This window comes from Misgurnus anguillicaudatus, chromosome 1 (assembly GCF_027580225.2).
Source record: "Misgurnus anguillicaudatus chromosome 1, ASM2758022v2, whole genome shotgun sequence".
In the NCBI taxonomy this organism is placed as follows: Eukaryota; Metazoa; Chordata; class Actinopteri; order Cypriniformes; family Cobitidae; genus Misgurnus; species Misgurnus anguillicaudatus.
The window spans coordinates 19,328,866-19,346,954 of record NC_073337.2 but is presented as its reverse complement, the minus strand read 5'-3'; the positions used below and the strand labels follow the sequence as shown (position 1 = coordinate 19,346,954).

The 18,089-nt window shown below is 36.4% G+C and overlaps 1 protein-coding gene across 5 annotated transcripts in view; it reads right to left on the bottom strand.

Annotated features, from left to right (window-relative positions):
* Positions 1–1,365: 1,365 nt before the first annotated feature.
* Positions 1,366–18,089, bottom strand: part of cacna2d4a (calcium channel, voltage-dependent, alpha 2/delta subunit 4a) — a 63,133-nt gene continuing 46,409 nt past the window's right edge. For 2 of the 5 annotated variants that reach the window (XM_055189806.2, XM_055189807.2), the window contains 13 exons: positions 9,916–9,977; positions 9,196–9,210; positions 9,050–9,097; positions 8,885–8,947; positions 6,449–6,519; positions 6,276–6,351; positions 5,826–5,878; positions 5,693–5,748; positions 5,537–5,557; positions 5,324–5,441; positions 2,904–3,024; positions 2,053–2,130; positions 1,366–1,929 (listed from right to left, as the gene is read on the bottom strand). In XM_055189806.2, coding sequence (XP_055045781.2) covers positions 1,834–1,929; positions 2,053–2,130; positions 2,904–3,024; positions 5,324–5,441; positions 5,537–5,557; positions 5,693–5,748; positions 5,826–5,878; positions 6,276–6,351; positions 6,449–6,519; positions 8,885–8,947; positions 9,050–9,097; positions 9,196–9,210; positions 9,916–9,977 — 878 coding nt within the window. In that variant the 3' untranslated portion in view covers positions 1,366–1,833. Of the gene's footprint in view, positions 1,930–2,052; positions 2,131–2,903; positions 3,025–5,323; positions 5,442–5,536; positions 5,558–5,692; positions 5,749–5,825; positions 5,879–6,214; positions 6,352–6,448; positions 6,520–8,868; positions 8,948–9,049; positions 9,098–9,195; positions 9,211–9,915; positions 9,978–18,089 lie in introns of those variants that run through there. The other 3 variants (XM_055189808.2, XR_008639918.2, XM_055189809.2) reach the window with 3 other exon arrangements.

Sequence of the window (18,089 nt, the reverse complement as noted above, 5' to 3'; positions counted from 1 at the left end):
ATCTTTCAAAACAAATAAACGCACCTTCAAGGGTAGGCCTACCTTACCAAATGTGCCAACCAGGTAAAATTGCATTATTATGAAGTTGCGTATTTGTAACAACTTATTTTTTTATTGTTAAATACTTTGTAAATACATTTTGTGTCAATAAATGATAAACGTAGATTTTTAAATTAATAATATTATTTTTTACAAATTAATTGAGTTTAGTATTATCCACAACAATATAACCATAACATTTACGTTTAATAGCATTTGAAGTAGCATAATCGCTAATAGTGATCATCGCATGCACCTGCTCAATGTTGCGGCCATTGATTTCAAACGAGAAAAACGCGCTTAATGGTTTAAGCGCGTTCGGCCTCGCGTCGCGTGACCTTGCGAGCGTGAACATGCACTTTGACAGGTTTACAAAACAAACGCAAACGCAGTGTATGCGGGATGTTTACTGAATAAAACCCGAAATGCCTCGTCTATATAAAAGACAACAGACAACATCGTGACGGGCAGGCTAGCATCGCGATGTCGTCACTCATCTATTCTTGTATCACATATATTACGACTGTCAGTCCGTGCTGGTGATTTACTACAGCACCGATGTAAGATTTATTTCACGATTACATTTCTAAATTCTTACCTCCCCGTCCTCCTCCAGATTAGACAGTTTGCAGGATAGTCGAGGATCGAAAAGGAATGAAATGAAGGCCAGTTGAATGGCCGTCTATTGTATGTAAAGACTGAAAGAGGCGCGTTCAGTGCTCGCTCATGTTTATTTCTCTATTCAGGTTGATGTTTGCGGAGCTGCGCTCAATCACTGACCCACCTCTCCATACACGGTGACAAATTAAGAGTCCCTAACAGCTGATGAGTACTTTCCAAAATAAAAGTTGCTCCCTATAATAATACATTATTTAGACTTATTTAGAAATTGTACAAAAATCTTTTTATTTTACTACCAAAATATATGTCTCCAAATATTTAGACAGCCTACAATACCCTCTTTAGGGATATTATATAATATATAATAAAATGATAAAAAATACTATTTTTATAGGACAAACTACTTTTATTTATCCATATACTTTTGATTACCATTTAAACAAAAATATTTTGAGATTTAAGTTTTGGGTGTGCAATAAAACACATGGCACACCTGTAACCAATATTAAAGTAACACTTCAACCATCAAACAGCAGCAATGCATGGTAACACCGGGAAAAAAAATCACATATACACTTCAATTTAAAAAAGTTAATTTATGCAAGAAAGCATATAACACATTTTTATTTTTCAGTCAGGCAGCTTTAAAAAAGACATTACTAATGCTAAATACATTTAAATCAATTATGCATAGTAGTAATAACAATAATCAAAAAATATTTATTTTTTCCCAAATAATCTTTGCATGACATATTCACATAACAATGACTTTAATAGTCACCTCTATTAAACACACACATACACACCTATAGCCTACAGTTGGTATGATAATTTCTGCACACTTTTCTCATGCCTCATACAGAGAACGAAGTGCTTCAAAGGTCACATGCTGTACATAACCCAATTCTCATCTATGATGTCAGTAAAGCTTCAGACACAAGTGTCAAAACACACTGTCAAGTGTCAAAGTCACACAGAATTTCGTCATTCTTTACAAAATTTATAAACGTATAAAATGTAACTAATGCAGCTACATACACCTGATGTTAATGACTTTGGAACGTAGAAAAAGTAAGATCTTCTGTTCTAGTTTAAGTGCTTGTATAAACAGCATGCTGAATTGAAAGTGTTCCCTTATATCGACTGTCTTTTGAAAATTTAGTAGACGGTCTGTCATCGACAGATGAGTGTAGAGATCAATAAACAGGCTAGGAACAGTATGATGGACAGGCTGACTGCTGCAGCTCCACCGCAGTCCTTGGCATTTTCCTGAAACCAGAGAAAAGAAAAAGAAGAAAAGTAGACTTTATAAATGTATTCAATGTATTTTGTGGGTAGACAGAAAGGTAGATGTCTAAATACTCATCTAGCTTATGTGTATATTTACTGTACCTGAGGGTGGTAGGCGTGGCAAGATTCAGGCCGTCTTCGTATTTTCTGAGATCTCATTCGATCACATTTTACTGAGGCGTTGTGTGCATAGAGGTTAAGAAAAAATAAAGTAACATAGCATAACAATATGACTTTAAATATGACTTTTTAAAGTTAAAATTAACTCTGAGTATAATGTTATTGCTCAGTGGTTGCGCTTTCATAGCTCAGGAGATTTGATGGAGTTGAACTTGATCTTAGAGGTTTCTTAGAGAAAATTGCTTAAGATAAATAAAAATAGAAACAAATGAGGCAACTGTTTAAGCGTATGGAGCTGTAATATTCATGCAGATTGTATAGGTAAAGTAAACTATAGCAGGGATATAGCCAGGAAAGAAAAGTTTCAAGGAACCCCTTATATATATATATATAAAAAAAACGTTTTTTAGGCATATGCTTCCCACTCTCAGATGCTATTGAACTATTTGTTTTGTAGATTTTTAAACCTAAATACTGATAAACTTAGAATAAGAGATCTGTTTTATAGAATTGCGGACAACCTAGCTATGAATTGCGGACCACGATGGGTCCCCGCTGGACCCTACTTTGAGAACCCCTGATGTAATGTCCTCATAAATGTTTCAGGTCAATTTAAATCTCTAATAATATTGACCTTTGATTGCTGACTTGACAAATCTGAGCTCAGTTTTTGTTATTGTTAAAATTTCAGTGTAGACATTTGTGACATTTTTCACAGAAGAAACATTTGAGCTGCAAAAGACTTAACATTTGCTCTCATTTTAATCTCGTTGCCTAGTAGACATAACTGAGCTATTAGGGAGATCTTATCTCTGATTTTCTCTCTTTGGAAGGATATATTTGACCTCTTTGGGTTCCAGGGTAATAGGTGAGTACTGTCGAGAACAGTCACAATCTGCCTGAATCACCACCAACAACAGGTTACTGTCAGGAACCTGATGAATCACAAACATCCTACATGCCATAACAAATAAAAAAGTAGAAAGACAAATAAAAAAGATTAACTATGTTATTCATTTAAAGTACATTACAGGTAAAATACCATAGTAAATATTTTGCACAGGAACCAATTCAGATTACACGCAAAAGGATGTACGCGTCACACTCACCTAGCTAAGGTTGCTATAGCAACACGGCCTACTCAAGCGCTTTTTGTTAGGATCAGTATAAAAATGTACATTGACAAAACAAAAGTATTGTCGGTTTCATGCAATCTAAAGAAACATGCTGGGTTGTTTTTGAGCCAGGCTGGGTGGATATTGGAAAGAACACACCACTGTGTTACAAGGATTAGGTCATTTTGGCCCATGGGTGTGTTCTGTCCAATATTTGCCCAGCTGGGTTGAAAACAATCCAGCATTTTTTAGAGTTTGACATAAAAGGTTTACTTCCACCAAAAGTACACTAAACTGTTTAGTGTTGTACCTTTTTGGGTACATTACTGTACCTTAAGGACCTATTGTGTATACCTTTAAAAGTACAGATAACAGTTTTGTACCGCTAACATTTAACTGCTACACAACATTATTCATTAAAATAAATAACACAATGTGTTAAAAAGCATAACACAAAACAATGTGTTAAAAATGAACACATCCTTTCTTCAAATTACTGAAACAGAAAAAACATCCAAATTAGAAATTCAATTAAAACACTCTAAAAGGTCACTGTATAATTGCCCCCATGAAGTAAGACATTTTACAAATAATTTCTCTCTTGTTGAAAATATAAGCTATACGGGTGATTCTCACGAAACCATTGAAACCCCACGGCACTAATGATTTTAGCTTTAAAATGTGTAATATAGTAACATTAAAAAGCATCAGAATTAACACAATACTGTGTTCTACCTTGCACAATGTGTGATTTCAACATAAGAATTTTTAATTGTAAATTTGATCTCATTTTCTGCTGAAATTCTCATTACCGCAATGTGTCCGGCTGTGTTTGAACATGCGTTATGTTGTAATTTAATCAAATTAACACAAAAATATTGAGAAAAAAATAAATGGATGTTTTGCTAGACTACTTTAGATGACAGAAAAAATATTTACTGAATATTCATGTATAATAATAATGAAGAAAAATTAGGAATATGATGTGTTCATGCCTGATGTTCTCCTCCTCTGAACACTTTTTGAGAACAGTTCAAGCACACATACAGAATTTTAATAAAGTTTGATTTTGAGTGACCAAGCACATGGACCAGTTACTTCAAGATGGCTACCAGGTAAGATCATTTTTTTACAGTTAATTTGAAATATTGTCTTGTCAGAATGCTTACATGACATTTTGATTATCATTACCGCAACAGATGCTTATTAAATGTTAATTTAATTAATAGAAGCATAATACTTTGATTTTAAATGCATGTGCAGAATCTCCAAATTAAGTTCTTTCAGGTTTGTCATGTCATTTTGAAAATATGTCAGTGTTGATGTTTTCTGACTGTTGCGGTAATGAGATTTTTTAGGACTAATTTTTTAAATTATGTTACAAAAAGTGTTAAATGATAAGTAAAAGTTTTTAAATTAATGTTCACATTTACTCCAGACTTTGTTTTTCAATGTCTGGTGGGAAAAAAAGTAAATGTAAGCAATTTTTACATTTTCATGCTTGACATTTTTAAAACCAAGTTTTCGTGAGAATCACCCATACACTGTCAGAAAAAAAGGGTTTAAAATTGTACATTTTGTGTCACTAGGGTGGTACAGGTACCCTTAAAAGTAAATTTTTGTACCTTTATGTGATGTGTATACAACACATTAAAATGTTGTAGCTTTTGAGGTACAGTATTATACCCTAAGGACCAAATAAGGTTTAATACACTCTAAGAAAGGATGTGTTCATTTTTAACACATTGTTTTGTGTTATGCTTTTTAACACATTGTGTTATTTATTTTAACACATTATGTGCTGATTTTGGACAACACAAAATGTTGTGTAGCAGTTAAATGTTAGCGGAACAAAACTTTTACCTGTACTTTTAAAGGTACACAATAGGTCCTTAAGGTACAGTAATGTACCCAGAAAAGGTACAACACTGTATTATGTTACCTGTAAAGGTACAAAACAGAAACCAAGTGCCATAAAGGGTACAATTGTGTGCCTTTATTTCTGACAGTGTATATTTCTTCATCAATATGTAGTCTGTTATAAGCTGTTTGCTAGTATATTGACATGTTTACCACTAGAGGGTGCCAGAACATCACAGTAAATCAAAGAGAGGACAAACTGGAGTGTTTATTCTTACTTTTGGCATCTCCCACACTTAATGATGCTGTTGGTTTCTTTGATTGACGGCTCATAGATGAAGCTGGGGTACTCAGTGTCGCATGGCTGCAGAAGGCCTCCCTTTGACTTCTTACTGGCTAAAGTGAAAAAGAAAATCTTTGTAGTTAAACCATATTGTATTTTTCATGATGTCTTCTTTAGCTAAAGCAACCACGTGTCTGGACGGACTTACATGCATGAAATGAGCTCTTCGCTGTGACACATCAAGATGAGAAGAGGATAAAGAAATGGAAGAGCATGCGATGAAGATGATGAAGGGTGACGAGAGCAACAATACAAACAGACAGACATTTTGAAGTAATGGGATTTCTAATAAGCCCATACATACCTTCCACAAAGTGATCTGACTGCCACAGGGTGTAAATATTGAAGTCCAGTAAAAACCTGGCAAAGAGTAAATGTCAGATTTTACAAGGGCTGAACTGAGTCATTGATGTATAAACTGCAGAAAAGTTACTTACAATAGGAAGTTTGAGAGAAACCATTTCAGTGCTGCCAGCAGGTTATAAAATGGCTGAGTTTGGGCGAAAAGCAGATAAGGAAATAAATACACATTCAACTACAGAGAAAATGTATTTTTAAAGTTAACTTACAGCTGGATAGACAACCAACAGACAAACCAATCCTGAGGGTTTATGACGTAAGAGTCAAGTCTATATTTACATCATCCCTGACCTATTATCCTTTACTCATTTAGTATGAACTGCATGGAAATAGACAGGAGTCACGCAAATTAGTTTAATTAAATACCAGTAAGATGATATTTCAGGCAGATTCTGCATGCAATATGACTGAAAAGCAGACCCTAAATAGCCTAGAAAAAAAGGAAGTGTATTTCTTTATGTAACGCTGATCGTATCTGACTGTTGGGTTCTGGTGGGCGTTATTAAAACTGGCAGTGCGGTGCTTACGCTGAGCAGGGGTCGAGCACTGCTCGCCGAGTGAGAATGCACTTTACACATGGCTTGATAGTCATAGAGAGAAACTCTGTGGAAACAGACATACACACAGTGACTCAATTTAATCCACATTTTGTCTAAAGAGCATTATATAATCTTCTGAAGAAAATGAAAAGTTCTCACACCTCTTAAACATGCCCATTCTTAAGAGCTGTGACATCACCGAGCCATCAACCTCCCCCAGAAACCTGCCAACCTGCAGATACAGAAAGCACAGAGACATGTAGCTTCAAGAATTTATAGTCGTTTATTATTTATTACTTACTTTGCTTCACTATCTTGGTCACAATAGGAAGAAAAGACACGTCATCAAGAATGATTTCATTGACTTGCACTGTTGTTCACTATTCAATAAACCACTAAATTCACTTTTAAACAGTATTTTGGCTCAGTAAGGCTGCTGGCCTGCATCAGAATCAATTTACTGCACCCAGCATCCTAAATTATTCAGCCAGGCTTTCTCTATATTTACACTGTTCTCCATCTCTCTTCTCCATACAAGTTGCACTAAGTAAGGGATAATGTATAGGCTGTACATTATCCAGCTTATTTACAGTGCAGGTAAGGAACATTAAATATTGATTTTACGTATTTTATTTGATCATTTTTAACGAATTCAGACCTTCCGAGAGGAAAACCCGTTTACTTTCGGTTTAAACATAAGACAAGACGTTTGAATGTCACAAACACAGTATTTGGTTTAATCATTTGTAAAAAATAATGTCATATATATTAAAAGACATATTTATATTTAATTGTAATAAGAAACTGTACCTGTCAAAAGATTTGCAGAATCTGTGTTACCGCGTGTTATTGGTTTCGAATGGTTATTTGGGAATAACAAACCTGCAAATGTCGCGACTGGCCAATCAGAATCATTAATTCCAACGAGCCATGTAATAATAATGGAAAACACCTCATATATTTATTTATTTATTCATTCATTCATTTACACAGTACAGTTACTTGCCTTTACTAAGTCAACGTTAAACACACACACTGTAAAAAGAAATGCAGCATGAAGTTAAAACAACTTGGTTTTGCAAGTCAATTCAACCTACTGTTTTAGGTTTTGGCTTAAAAAAGTTGACATAACTTATAAATTCAAGTTGAAATTGTTTAACTTAATTAAAGTAACGTACAAATATATGTTAATTTGACAAAAATTCTGCAATTTTTTTTAACAGTGCAGTCTATTTATTCTGTGTTATTTAAAGCACAAACTCCTTTTTAACTCATTCCCCGCCAGCCTTTTTTTAAATGTTGCCCAGCAGTATTTTTTGTGATTTTCACAAGTTTCACAAAATGCCTTCCAGGATTTTTTTTTGTATAAACATACAAATATATCAAATGAAAGAACAGACCCTTTGCTTTCAAACAAACAACAAATAAACAAACAAACAAAACGGAGAAAATGTTTCATCCTATCTATCTTTGCTTATAAACTCTTAAAGGTCACGTTCTTCCTGATACCATTTTTTAAACCCTAGTTAGTGTGTAATGTTGCTATAATAGCAAATAATACCTGCAAAATGATAAAGCTCAAAGTTCACTGCCAGGCGATATATTTTCTTCAATAGAATTCCTCTTTAAAAGCCTACAACGAACGGACGATTTGGACTACAGCCCTCTATTTCCTGCTTTAATGACGTCAGTAAAATAGTTCGTTGACTAAACTCCACCCACATGAATACGTCAGTCACCAGCTTTGGCTCAAACGGCTCTGCTAAGCTAAGCTGCTATCGAATCACAACACACTAAACAAACTACATAATCAGAACTTGTTACGTATTTCTGAAGGAGGGACTTCACAAAACAAGGAAGACATCAGCCTGTTTTGAGGACAGTGAAAACAGCGCTATACAGATAAGTCAATTGTGTGAAAAATACCGTGTTTTTTTACACGTGAAACATGAACACATGTTATATTGCCCACTATAAACACAATTAAAGCTTCAAAATCACAGACAGAACGGGAGCTTTAAATATTTAAAAATACATTTTTAGCAAAAAGGTGAAATAATTGCATTTTTTAAAAAGGAATTTTGTTAGCGATCAGACTCAGAATGATTATCAAAACATACACAGAGTTTAAAATTAGTAAATAACGTTTTTGCTTCAGTTTTTTCATAAATTGGGTAAGTGAGCCATCTAGTGGATATTCGCGGTATGCAGATTAACATAAAAATTAATCAGTTTTTTCAACACTTTTTTTATGCAAGATAACTCGTCAATGGCAGGGAAAGAGTTAAGGACCTGTTTTAATAGGGACGAACCCAACGCGCTGGTTTATAATTTAACCTCTACTGGAATGTTTCAACCCAAAATGCTGGCTTGTTTTTACCCATTGTTGGGTCAAATATAAACATTTTCTGGTTTAATTTAACCCAACGACTTGGTTCGTCCCGTTTTGACACAATGCTGGGTTGAAAATAACCCAGCATTTTTCGAGTGAAATTAAATCTTGCCTAACAAACAGATTCGCTTATTGAATATTCTGTTTTACATAACAGAAATTAAATAGGTTGCAAATGTCGTTTCACACCCTCAAGTGCTCTTACATCAGTCCTGTCTTTAGAAATGATGATGAAGCCATTACTGTCAGTGACAAAGCAGTTAATATCCTGTGCGGAAAAAAAACAAAGAGGCATTTATTAAATAATTGAGGGATGATGATATATATTCTTACAGACATCTGCACAATCTCTTTCTACAACAGTACTCACAGCATTATCAATACAGCTCATAGGACAAAGACCATCTACTGCTGAACACTATGAAAATGAGAGAGAGCAGAATATAAACAGCATTTATATTCATTAAGAATTTATTGTATAATGTATTCATTTTTCTATTTGCCATAAGTACATACATCTGTGTCATTAGTCTGATGTCCATCCAGGTAATATGAAAGAACAGTAAATAAAGAAAAACATGAATTGACAAGAAACAGTAAAGCTTTGACATCACTAAATACGGCATTAGTTAGTATAACTGCAGGAGTAAGAAAAAGACACATTGGTGATGTGCCACATGAAGTGAAAAAGTGTTCAGGGAGGTCCTATAAGGTGCAAGAAAAATTAAGACTGGCCTCCCTTGGGAGGCTGTAGGCAGCCATACTGCATCCTCTCTACATTTATATAAGCATCCTGTATACTCTCTCACAGCTCCCTCAACACTTTTCCATCTTCTGCTGAGACATCAAACAACAGCTGAGGTGAGGAACGACATATCTTATACCAATATGTCTGTCTTCACCTCCCACCAACACAATGCATAATGTTTAAACAGATGAGTCCCATCCGGCAACTGTCACACGTACAGTATGCATACACAAGCTTGTGTGCATATCCTTGTTGGGAATTTCTTGTGGTAATATAATGTTTGTGATATGTGATATATACCTAACTCTTACATTTTTTAACATACGCTTAATATTTTTTTGTCAGGTTTTGCTGTTATTCTGATTATGTCCTTGTTGTCCCCAAGGTAAGCAAATATTGACACACATATACACAACAAAAGCAAACACAAATACACAGACAGGAAGCAACTGTAAGCAATTGATAAGTGTTATGCACTAGACTGGTACCTGACTGGCTACGGACCAGAATCTTTTTTCTAACATTTCCAGAGACATCTGGACACCAATGGCTAGACAGAAAGGACAGAGACAGAGAGAAAGTTATTTTATGATGCTTCCAAAAGACACCCAGGTTTTCATAAGATAATGATGTTTACTATACTCTGCCTTTAAATTTAACCTTCACAGAGACATCCTGGCATTATTAAGTTTAAATCAGGCAGCATGGCTTAGCTGATTTATGAGCCTTTAAATAGCAAAGACCATTTCAAATGTCTTCACTCAGTCAGTAGTTCATATTTCACATACTGTATTTGCAAGAACATTTAGTCCGGCCAAACCTGTGTATACACATACACATTCATAATCATAAATATGTTTAGGCGTCTAAATCGTTGAAATGTTAAAGGTGCATTGTGTAACTTTTAGACGGATCTCTTGACAGAAATGCAATATAATATACATAACTATATTATCAGTGCTGTATTAAGATTTTAAATAATGAACTGTATTGTATTTATTACGTTAAAATGAGCCGTTTTTATCTACATTCACCACGGGTTTTCTTATATGGAAGTCGATGTCATGTTTCTACCGTAGCCTTAAACGGATAAACTGTTCTATAGATCGCATTTTGTCACTATGTTGTCTCCTGCTGCGTTCACACCAGCTGCGGTAGAGGCGTCAAGCGCGAGTGATTTCAATGTTAAGTCAATGTGAAGACGCGTTGACGCGCGTCTTGAGGTCTCGTGGCGCGAATGAGGCGTTTAGCGCGGCAGACGCGATTCCGCCTCATTCGCGCGTCTAGTTCGCCCAAATTGAGCGTTGATGCGGCAAACTTTGAACTTTGGCAAAAAGCGTGCCACCTTAACCAATCAGGGAGCTTGCTCTAGTAGTGACGTGATTACAGGAAGCGAGCGGAGTCACAGAAGCCCCTCCCATGATGCGAATTTCCACGTGAATGTCTCGATGACTAAAATTTCACGCGCGAATGAAAATGTTCAAGCGGCAAACTAGACGCGGTAGACGCGAATTTGGCGCCTCAAATGCGCCTCGTGTGAACCCACGGTCAGATGATGTCATGTTTGTCATGTGGTGGCTACAGTAGCTTCTCTATGCGTTTCGAAAGGGAGGGGTGAGCTGTGGACTGAGCCGTTGGTTGCAATTCGCAATCTTACCACTAGATCCTGCTAAAAAGTCTACACAGTGGACCTTTAATGGCTGTTTTGTTAAAGTCGCAATGAAATTGAAATGAAAAACTATATATATATATATATAAATATTGTGGTATTATTAACAAATGACTTATCTGTGAGCTTCATTGTTTTTAAAAAATTTGTGTGTGCTCATAATCTTTAATCAAAAATGCAAATCTCCTCCCCTACTCAAAATGATCTCTCTTCACTTCCGGTCATATGGTATGGCAGGTGGGCGGGGTCTGGAAGAAGATCGCAGGCGATTAGCAATTAGCAACACGACCCAACTTCAAACGATCCAATCAGATCTTGATGGACAAATTCAAATCCACCCCTGCCTTATTTCATTTCAGAAGGTTTTGTTTCATTTGGATATACGTCACCACGAGGAAAATAAGGCAATCGCTACTTCCGTTTCATGGTGACTTTAAGTTTACAGAACCCTATTTTCATTTACTAGGTTGACCATATGTGCTATTTTCCCAGGACGTGTCCTGGCCAGGATTTCGAGTACGTCCTCTTAAAGTCTTATTTATTGACCGCATACGTAATCAAGTTTCTAACATTTATAACATAAATCAAACAATCATTGTTGTTTCATTCCTACATTAAAATGTAACCGTTGCTTTTCTGAAATAGAACCTGAAATAATAAACCTTGATGATGTATACGGCCGACAAATACGAATCCTGGTCAGGACGCGTCCTGGGAAAATGACACGTATGGTCGCCCTACATTTATAATTACAGTGCATTACATACAAAGTACTGTGTAAATTTTTTATCAGTTTGTGTGTTTCCTGGATTCAAACCCATGACCTTTTGTGCTACACCACCGAGCTATCCAGCACATACCAGATTCGATTAACATACATATTATTTCAACAGGCACCATTTGCTCCCATTCACACGCCTTAACATACAAAATGTGCTAATATTTCACTCAACTTTGACACCTCACATATTAAACCTGATACCTCATCTGTCATCCCCGATGCCTAATAATTCAAACTTATTGCCTTGAACCTAGTGCCTCATATATCAAACCTGAAATCTCATAAAACTCAAAACATAATACATTTTGTACAAAAGACAGCGTTATCTGTTTTAGATTGAAGTGTGTCATTTAATATACTTTCTCCTATTCCAGCTTACTGAGCCTAATTTGCAGTCAACTATAAAGAAGACATCAGTAGCTTGATTCCCCTGAAGAGACTATAGCAAGATTGGTTACACCAATGGCATGAATAGCCACTTAAACAGGTAGTAAGTGTTTGTAAAACCTGATTGAAAATGTGTTTTCTCGCAACCTTCTGACATCACGTAATGTGAACAAAATGGCGAATGAAAATTTCCAAAGTTTATTGAAACAATGAAATTAGTACGGTTTATAATTTCACATTAATATAGCCAATCCAAGTGTTAATCTATCATCCAATACATGTGTTTATAGTCTGGGTAGTTCATTTAAGAGAGTAGCAGAGCCAACACAACAACTATAATAATAACCATACAGATATCATTGGGATCACTTTCAGAGCAATTTTTCCCCAGCTGAATGATAAAACATTCATTTGAATTTAAAGGGCTTGCACATTTAAAATGCGAAACCGCAGTGTGTGAGCTTATAATAAACTTAACCTTATCGTCTGGTGTGGACGCTAATACCACCGACTAGCAGTAGCAGAGCAACATGATCTCACACCCCATTCAGACCGCCAGCAACTAGAAGTAGCATTACATTACAATGAAAGCTTGGTGACTTCCGGCAACATGAGTGAAAGTGAATGTTGTCGACCGGATGGATGTGTCCAAAGATGCGACACAGTTGAGAAAAGTTTAACTTTATGAGACTCTTGGGAGCAACTTCCAATGAGAGCAAAGCAGTGGAGTTCACGTCATCCGTCTCTTATCAGTTACTGGAGTGAACGGTACTGATATGTTTTTGACAGATTTATAAACGCCTCCTAATGACGTCATTAAAAGAGACAAGCGACACACATAGCGACAAAGTTGCTTGTAGTGTGTACGGCCGTTGAAATATAAGAAAATAATGCACACCTAAAGTAGTAATGCGGCACGACGCAGGTGTGCATTATTTTCTTATAATTCAAAGGACCGGAGTCAATTATTCCTCTTATCAGTCCTTCCAGAAAAACACATATTTTTTTGTGATTGTTGCGGGCAAAAATCCTTGATCTTGCAGCACTTTTTCTTAAAAAATGCGATGGAATATGTCGGATATTTATGCAAATGAAATTGCAGGAACTTGCCAAAATGCTTTCCAACAGGTTTTATCATAGTTTTTGTCAACTCCATTGACTTGCATTAGATGTGCTGTGAGGTACGGTATTACTCCACGCCGGGAACTTTGTTTCTATTCTTGCAATTGGATTAGCACCACCACCTGGGCTGGAGTGTCTATTATTCAAGCTCTCGTCAGAAGAATGTACGGGTGTGAGGCGTTTGGAAAAATAGGTGCTGAAACACCTGTTGGAAAGCATCTTTTGCAGCGATTTTTGTGTGAACATATCAGTGAACACCCCTGACCACTCGGTGAGTTTCACGTCTTTGTAAACGAAAGTTTAATGCATTTTAGAAAGGATTGTTCCAGTGCACCTTAAACACACATTATAGAGGTGGGAGGTGAAACACAAACACCCAAAAATTCTCGGGGCAGCCGCATATGTCGAAATTTCAGTCAAAACCGTTCTATTTGAACATAAACAATCTGAAAACAGGGCTTTACATGTAAAAAAACGAACTTGTCCTTTAAAAAATGCAGCCCCTGCATAAATATGCGGACTTTGGCTGATTATGCATTGAATCATGCGATCGCATAATCACGTTTTTCTTGAAGGAGTGTCTTATACAACGGCTACCACAATTTTCGCTCTGGTGCCTATTTTTAAGACATTTGACAGGTTAGATGTGTGGTTTACAGCGAAATAATCAACACCCAAAGAACATTTCTCAGCCAATCAGAATAAAGCATTCAACAGACCTGTGGTATAATTCACACTAATAAGTGTGTGTTGTTGGGTACACTTACACTTTGCAGTGAGCTGACGGGTCTGATTAAACTACAGTAAATTGTTCGTTTGAGTAAAAACCTCTTTACTTAAATAATTCAGAGAAAGAGAGAGAGAGAGAGAGAGAGAGAGAGAGAGAGAGACCACAACAAAACAGAACAGAACAGAACCATCGATCCCACTGAAGCTAATTAATATAGTTGGATATTAAGAGTGTAACTGCATGGGGTGAGGAAGAGGCGAGACAGCCTCTTAAATAAAGACGAAATGTGTATTTTAAAGCCCCCCCAGGACCCATCAGATTCAGTAAGAACATCTGAAGCTTACAGTCACCACCACATCATTTCTGACATGCTAAAGATTTCGACAGCCCTGCGATGAAGATTACCCAAAATAGTGCAGAGCTAGCTCGCAGTTAAAAGTGTGAATGACGGAAGACGTGTGATTCCAGCAGAGCAGATAATTCAGAAAATACTCAGTTTCTAAGCTTCTGTCATTCTCCTTTGCACACAAACATCCCACACACAAAAACAAACACAATGCTGTACAGCATGAAGCCATCACTGAACCATCACAGCCATAGAGTTAAAGACAAAAGTGAGATGTGAGAAGACAAGGAGAGATGAGCTGTGTATCTCGGTGTGTGTGTGTGTGTGTGTGTGTGTGTGTGTGTGTGTGTGTGTGTGTGTGTGTGTGTGTGTGCTTAAATAATAATCTAAAATTACATAATGTGTGAACATATTCATGTGGTATTTACACCTCATTGTGAATAGAAGTAAAGCAAATTCATGCATTCTGACTTATTAAGTAAGGAATAATTGACAACAGGCCGTTGAATTATTCGAAAATAATTCACACCCAAGTCTACGCGAAGCAGAGTGCCTTTACACCGCGGGTGTGCATTATGTTCAAATAATTCAAAGGACCGGAGTCAATTATTCCTTTAATACCACGGTTACCACGAACATTGCTCTGGTGTCTATTTTTAAAACATATAAAAGGATAGGTGTGCGCTTTACAGAAAAATAATCAACATCCATGAAACATTTCTCAGCTAATCAGAATACAGCATTCAACAGGCTTAAAATTTTAAAATTCAACTGCTAACAAGTATGTTACATTCTAAACATTTAGTATTTAGTAGCTAGACAGGAAGTGAGGGAGAGAGGTGGGGTAGGATGGGAGAAGTCCATGAGCCAGGACTCGAACTCGATCTCCCGAAGCACAACAGTGCTACATGGCGACGCACTTACCCACAATGCGATCGGCGCCAACAAGTATGTTACACTCGGAGTAGAAAAAATGAATTTGTGTTAATATAATAAAGTTTTATGCTGCGTTTATGCCTGACACGGTAGAGGCGGCAAGCGCGAGTGATTTCAATGTTAAGTCAATGTGAAGACGCGTTAACGCATGGCTGGAGGTCTAGCATCGCGGATGAGGCGTTTAGCGCGCCAGACACGTTTCCGCCTCATTCGCACATCTAGTTTGCACGAATGGCGCAAATTGAGCGTCGTGCGCGGTATACGCGAATTGTGCTTTTTGTGCATTTAGCATTTGACGCTAATTTGCGGCTGACACCCGAGTTGAAAAATTTTGAACTTTGCCGGATTTTCGCGCTGCGTTAACCAATCAGAAGCCTGCTTGCTGCTGTGCCGGCAGCCCCGCCCAGAGTCACTCATTCAACATGAAGGAACGCTTGATATTGTCCATGAACAGTCACCCGGAGCTATACGACATATGTTCTTATTTCTATTCTCTAGACAGGAATAAAAAGGACCTCGCTTGGAAAAGTGTCAGTGAGGACTTTGGGCAACCTGCTAAGTTGTAAATGGGTGATTCTCACGAAACCATTGAAACACCACGGCACTAATGATTTTAGCTTTAAAATGTGTAATATAGTAACATTAAAAAGCATCAGAATTAACACAATACTGTGTTCTACCTTGCACAATGTGTGATTTCAACATAAGAATTTATAATTGTAAATTTTATCTCATTTTCTGCTGAAATTATCATTACCGCAATGTGTCCGGCTGTGTTTGAACATGGGTTATGTTGTAATTTAATCAAATTAACACAAAAATATTGAGAAAAAAAATAAATGAATGTTTTGCTAGACTACTTTAGATGACAGAAAAAATATTTACTGAATATTCATGTATAATAATAATGAAGAAAAATTAGGAAAATGATGTGTCCATGCCTGATGTTCTCATCCTCCGCAACACTTTTTGAGAACAGTTTAAGCACACATACAGAATTTTAATAAAGTTTGATTTTGAGTGACCAAGCACATGGACCAGTTACTTCAAGATGGCTACCAGATAAGATAATTTTTTTACAGTTAATTTGAAATATTGTCTTGTCAGAATGCTTACACGACATTTTGATTATCATTACCGCAACAGATGCTTATTAAATGTTAATTTAGTTAATATAAGCATAATACTTTGATTTTAAATGCATGTGCAGAATCTCCAAATTATGTTCTTTCAGGTTTGTCATGTCATTTTGAAAATATGTCAGTGTTGATGTTTTCTGACTGTTGCGGTAATGAGATTTTTTAGGACTAATTTTTTAAATTATGTTACAAAAAGTGTTAAATGATAAGTAAAAGTTTTTAAATTAATGTTCCCATTTACTCCAGACTTTGTTTTTCAATGTCTGGTGGGAAAAAAAGTAAATGTAAGCAATTTTTACATTTTCATGCTTGACATTTTTAAAACCAAGTTTTCGTGAGAATCACCCAAATACACATTTCACTTTTGAGTCACGTGACGTTTATCGACCTGCGCCGTTTATTTTCCCCCTATAGTAAGGTGACCAAATACAAACCAGTAAACAAACAGACAACCGCATACACTTGCCCCTCCCACAAGAAGCGGATTTTGCCTCTGACGCGCGTCAAATGCTTACTTTTTCCGTGCGTCTACTACGCTCTAGACGCGCGAATGCATTCAAACTGTTCAAACAGCAAATTAGGAGCGGTAAACGCTTATTTTGGGTGTACTATTCTGTGTCTTATCATTCGCGTCTGTTGTGAAGCGCATGGGCGAGACTAAAGTCACGTGACTGCAGTGACACGGATGTACTATTCCTTTAAGAACTCCACCATTTGACTTATTTTTATCCTCAAAAATAACAACAAAGTCTTTGGCTAAATAGGCTTTATATTTAGGATTGGCAAGCCAGCCCTCGGAAAACTTGCATTTTCCCATTTTGTTTGCCATGAAGTCCACACACAAATGTAAAAATAAAGGACAATGTTCCAGGTGTTTTTTAGTCAAGCAGTTTGAGGTAGGGGTGCTGCGATGGCAAATGCATAACAACCAATCACTGCAGACCTCCAGCAGATCAAGTGTAAAAACGAGCTTTTGACAGTGCTGGCAGACTGATCCAAACACCATGAAAAACAATTGTATATATAATATATATTTATTATATACATTTAGAAACTCTTAATTTTATATTTAGAAAACGAAAAGGGACAATAGTCTGGAAACGTAAATATTTTTCCATACTCTGATATATTTTTTCCATACTTTTCCAGACCTGAAAATTACTCAAATCAAATTATATCCTTTCCATAATTTTCCAAACCTCGTAGGAACCCTGACTTTTAATCCCTTTGGATAAAAGCGTAACTGTAAGTACATGCAAGCTTTTTTGGCAAAAACCTCCAATAAAAAAAATCACTACTTTGACAGCAAAACATCTAAGCTCTTAATTTGTATGTTGATCCCCAAAAAACACTATGGAAGTTTGTTTTCTTTGTCCATCCCAAATACATTACATTCTTTTAAACGACTTACAGTGCATTCACGCTATACATTTTTATTAGCATGTGTTGAACCCCTAAATTTTGCATTGCCGCAATGCACTACCAGTTGAGCTACGGGAACAACAAATAGCTTGACAGCTACGTTGGGACAACTTACATTATGAGTTTGGGA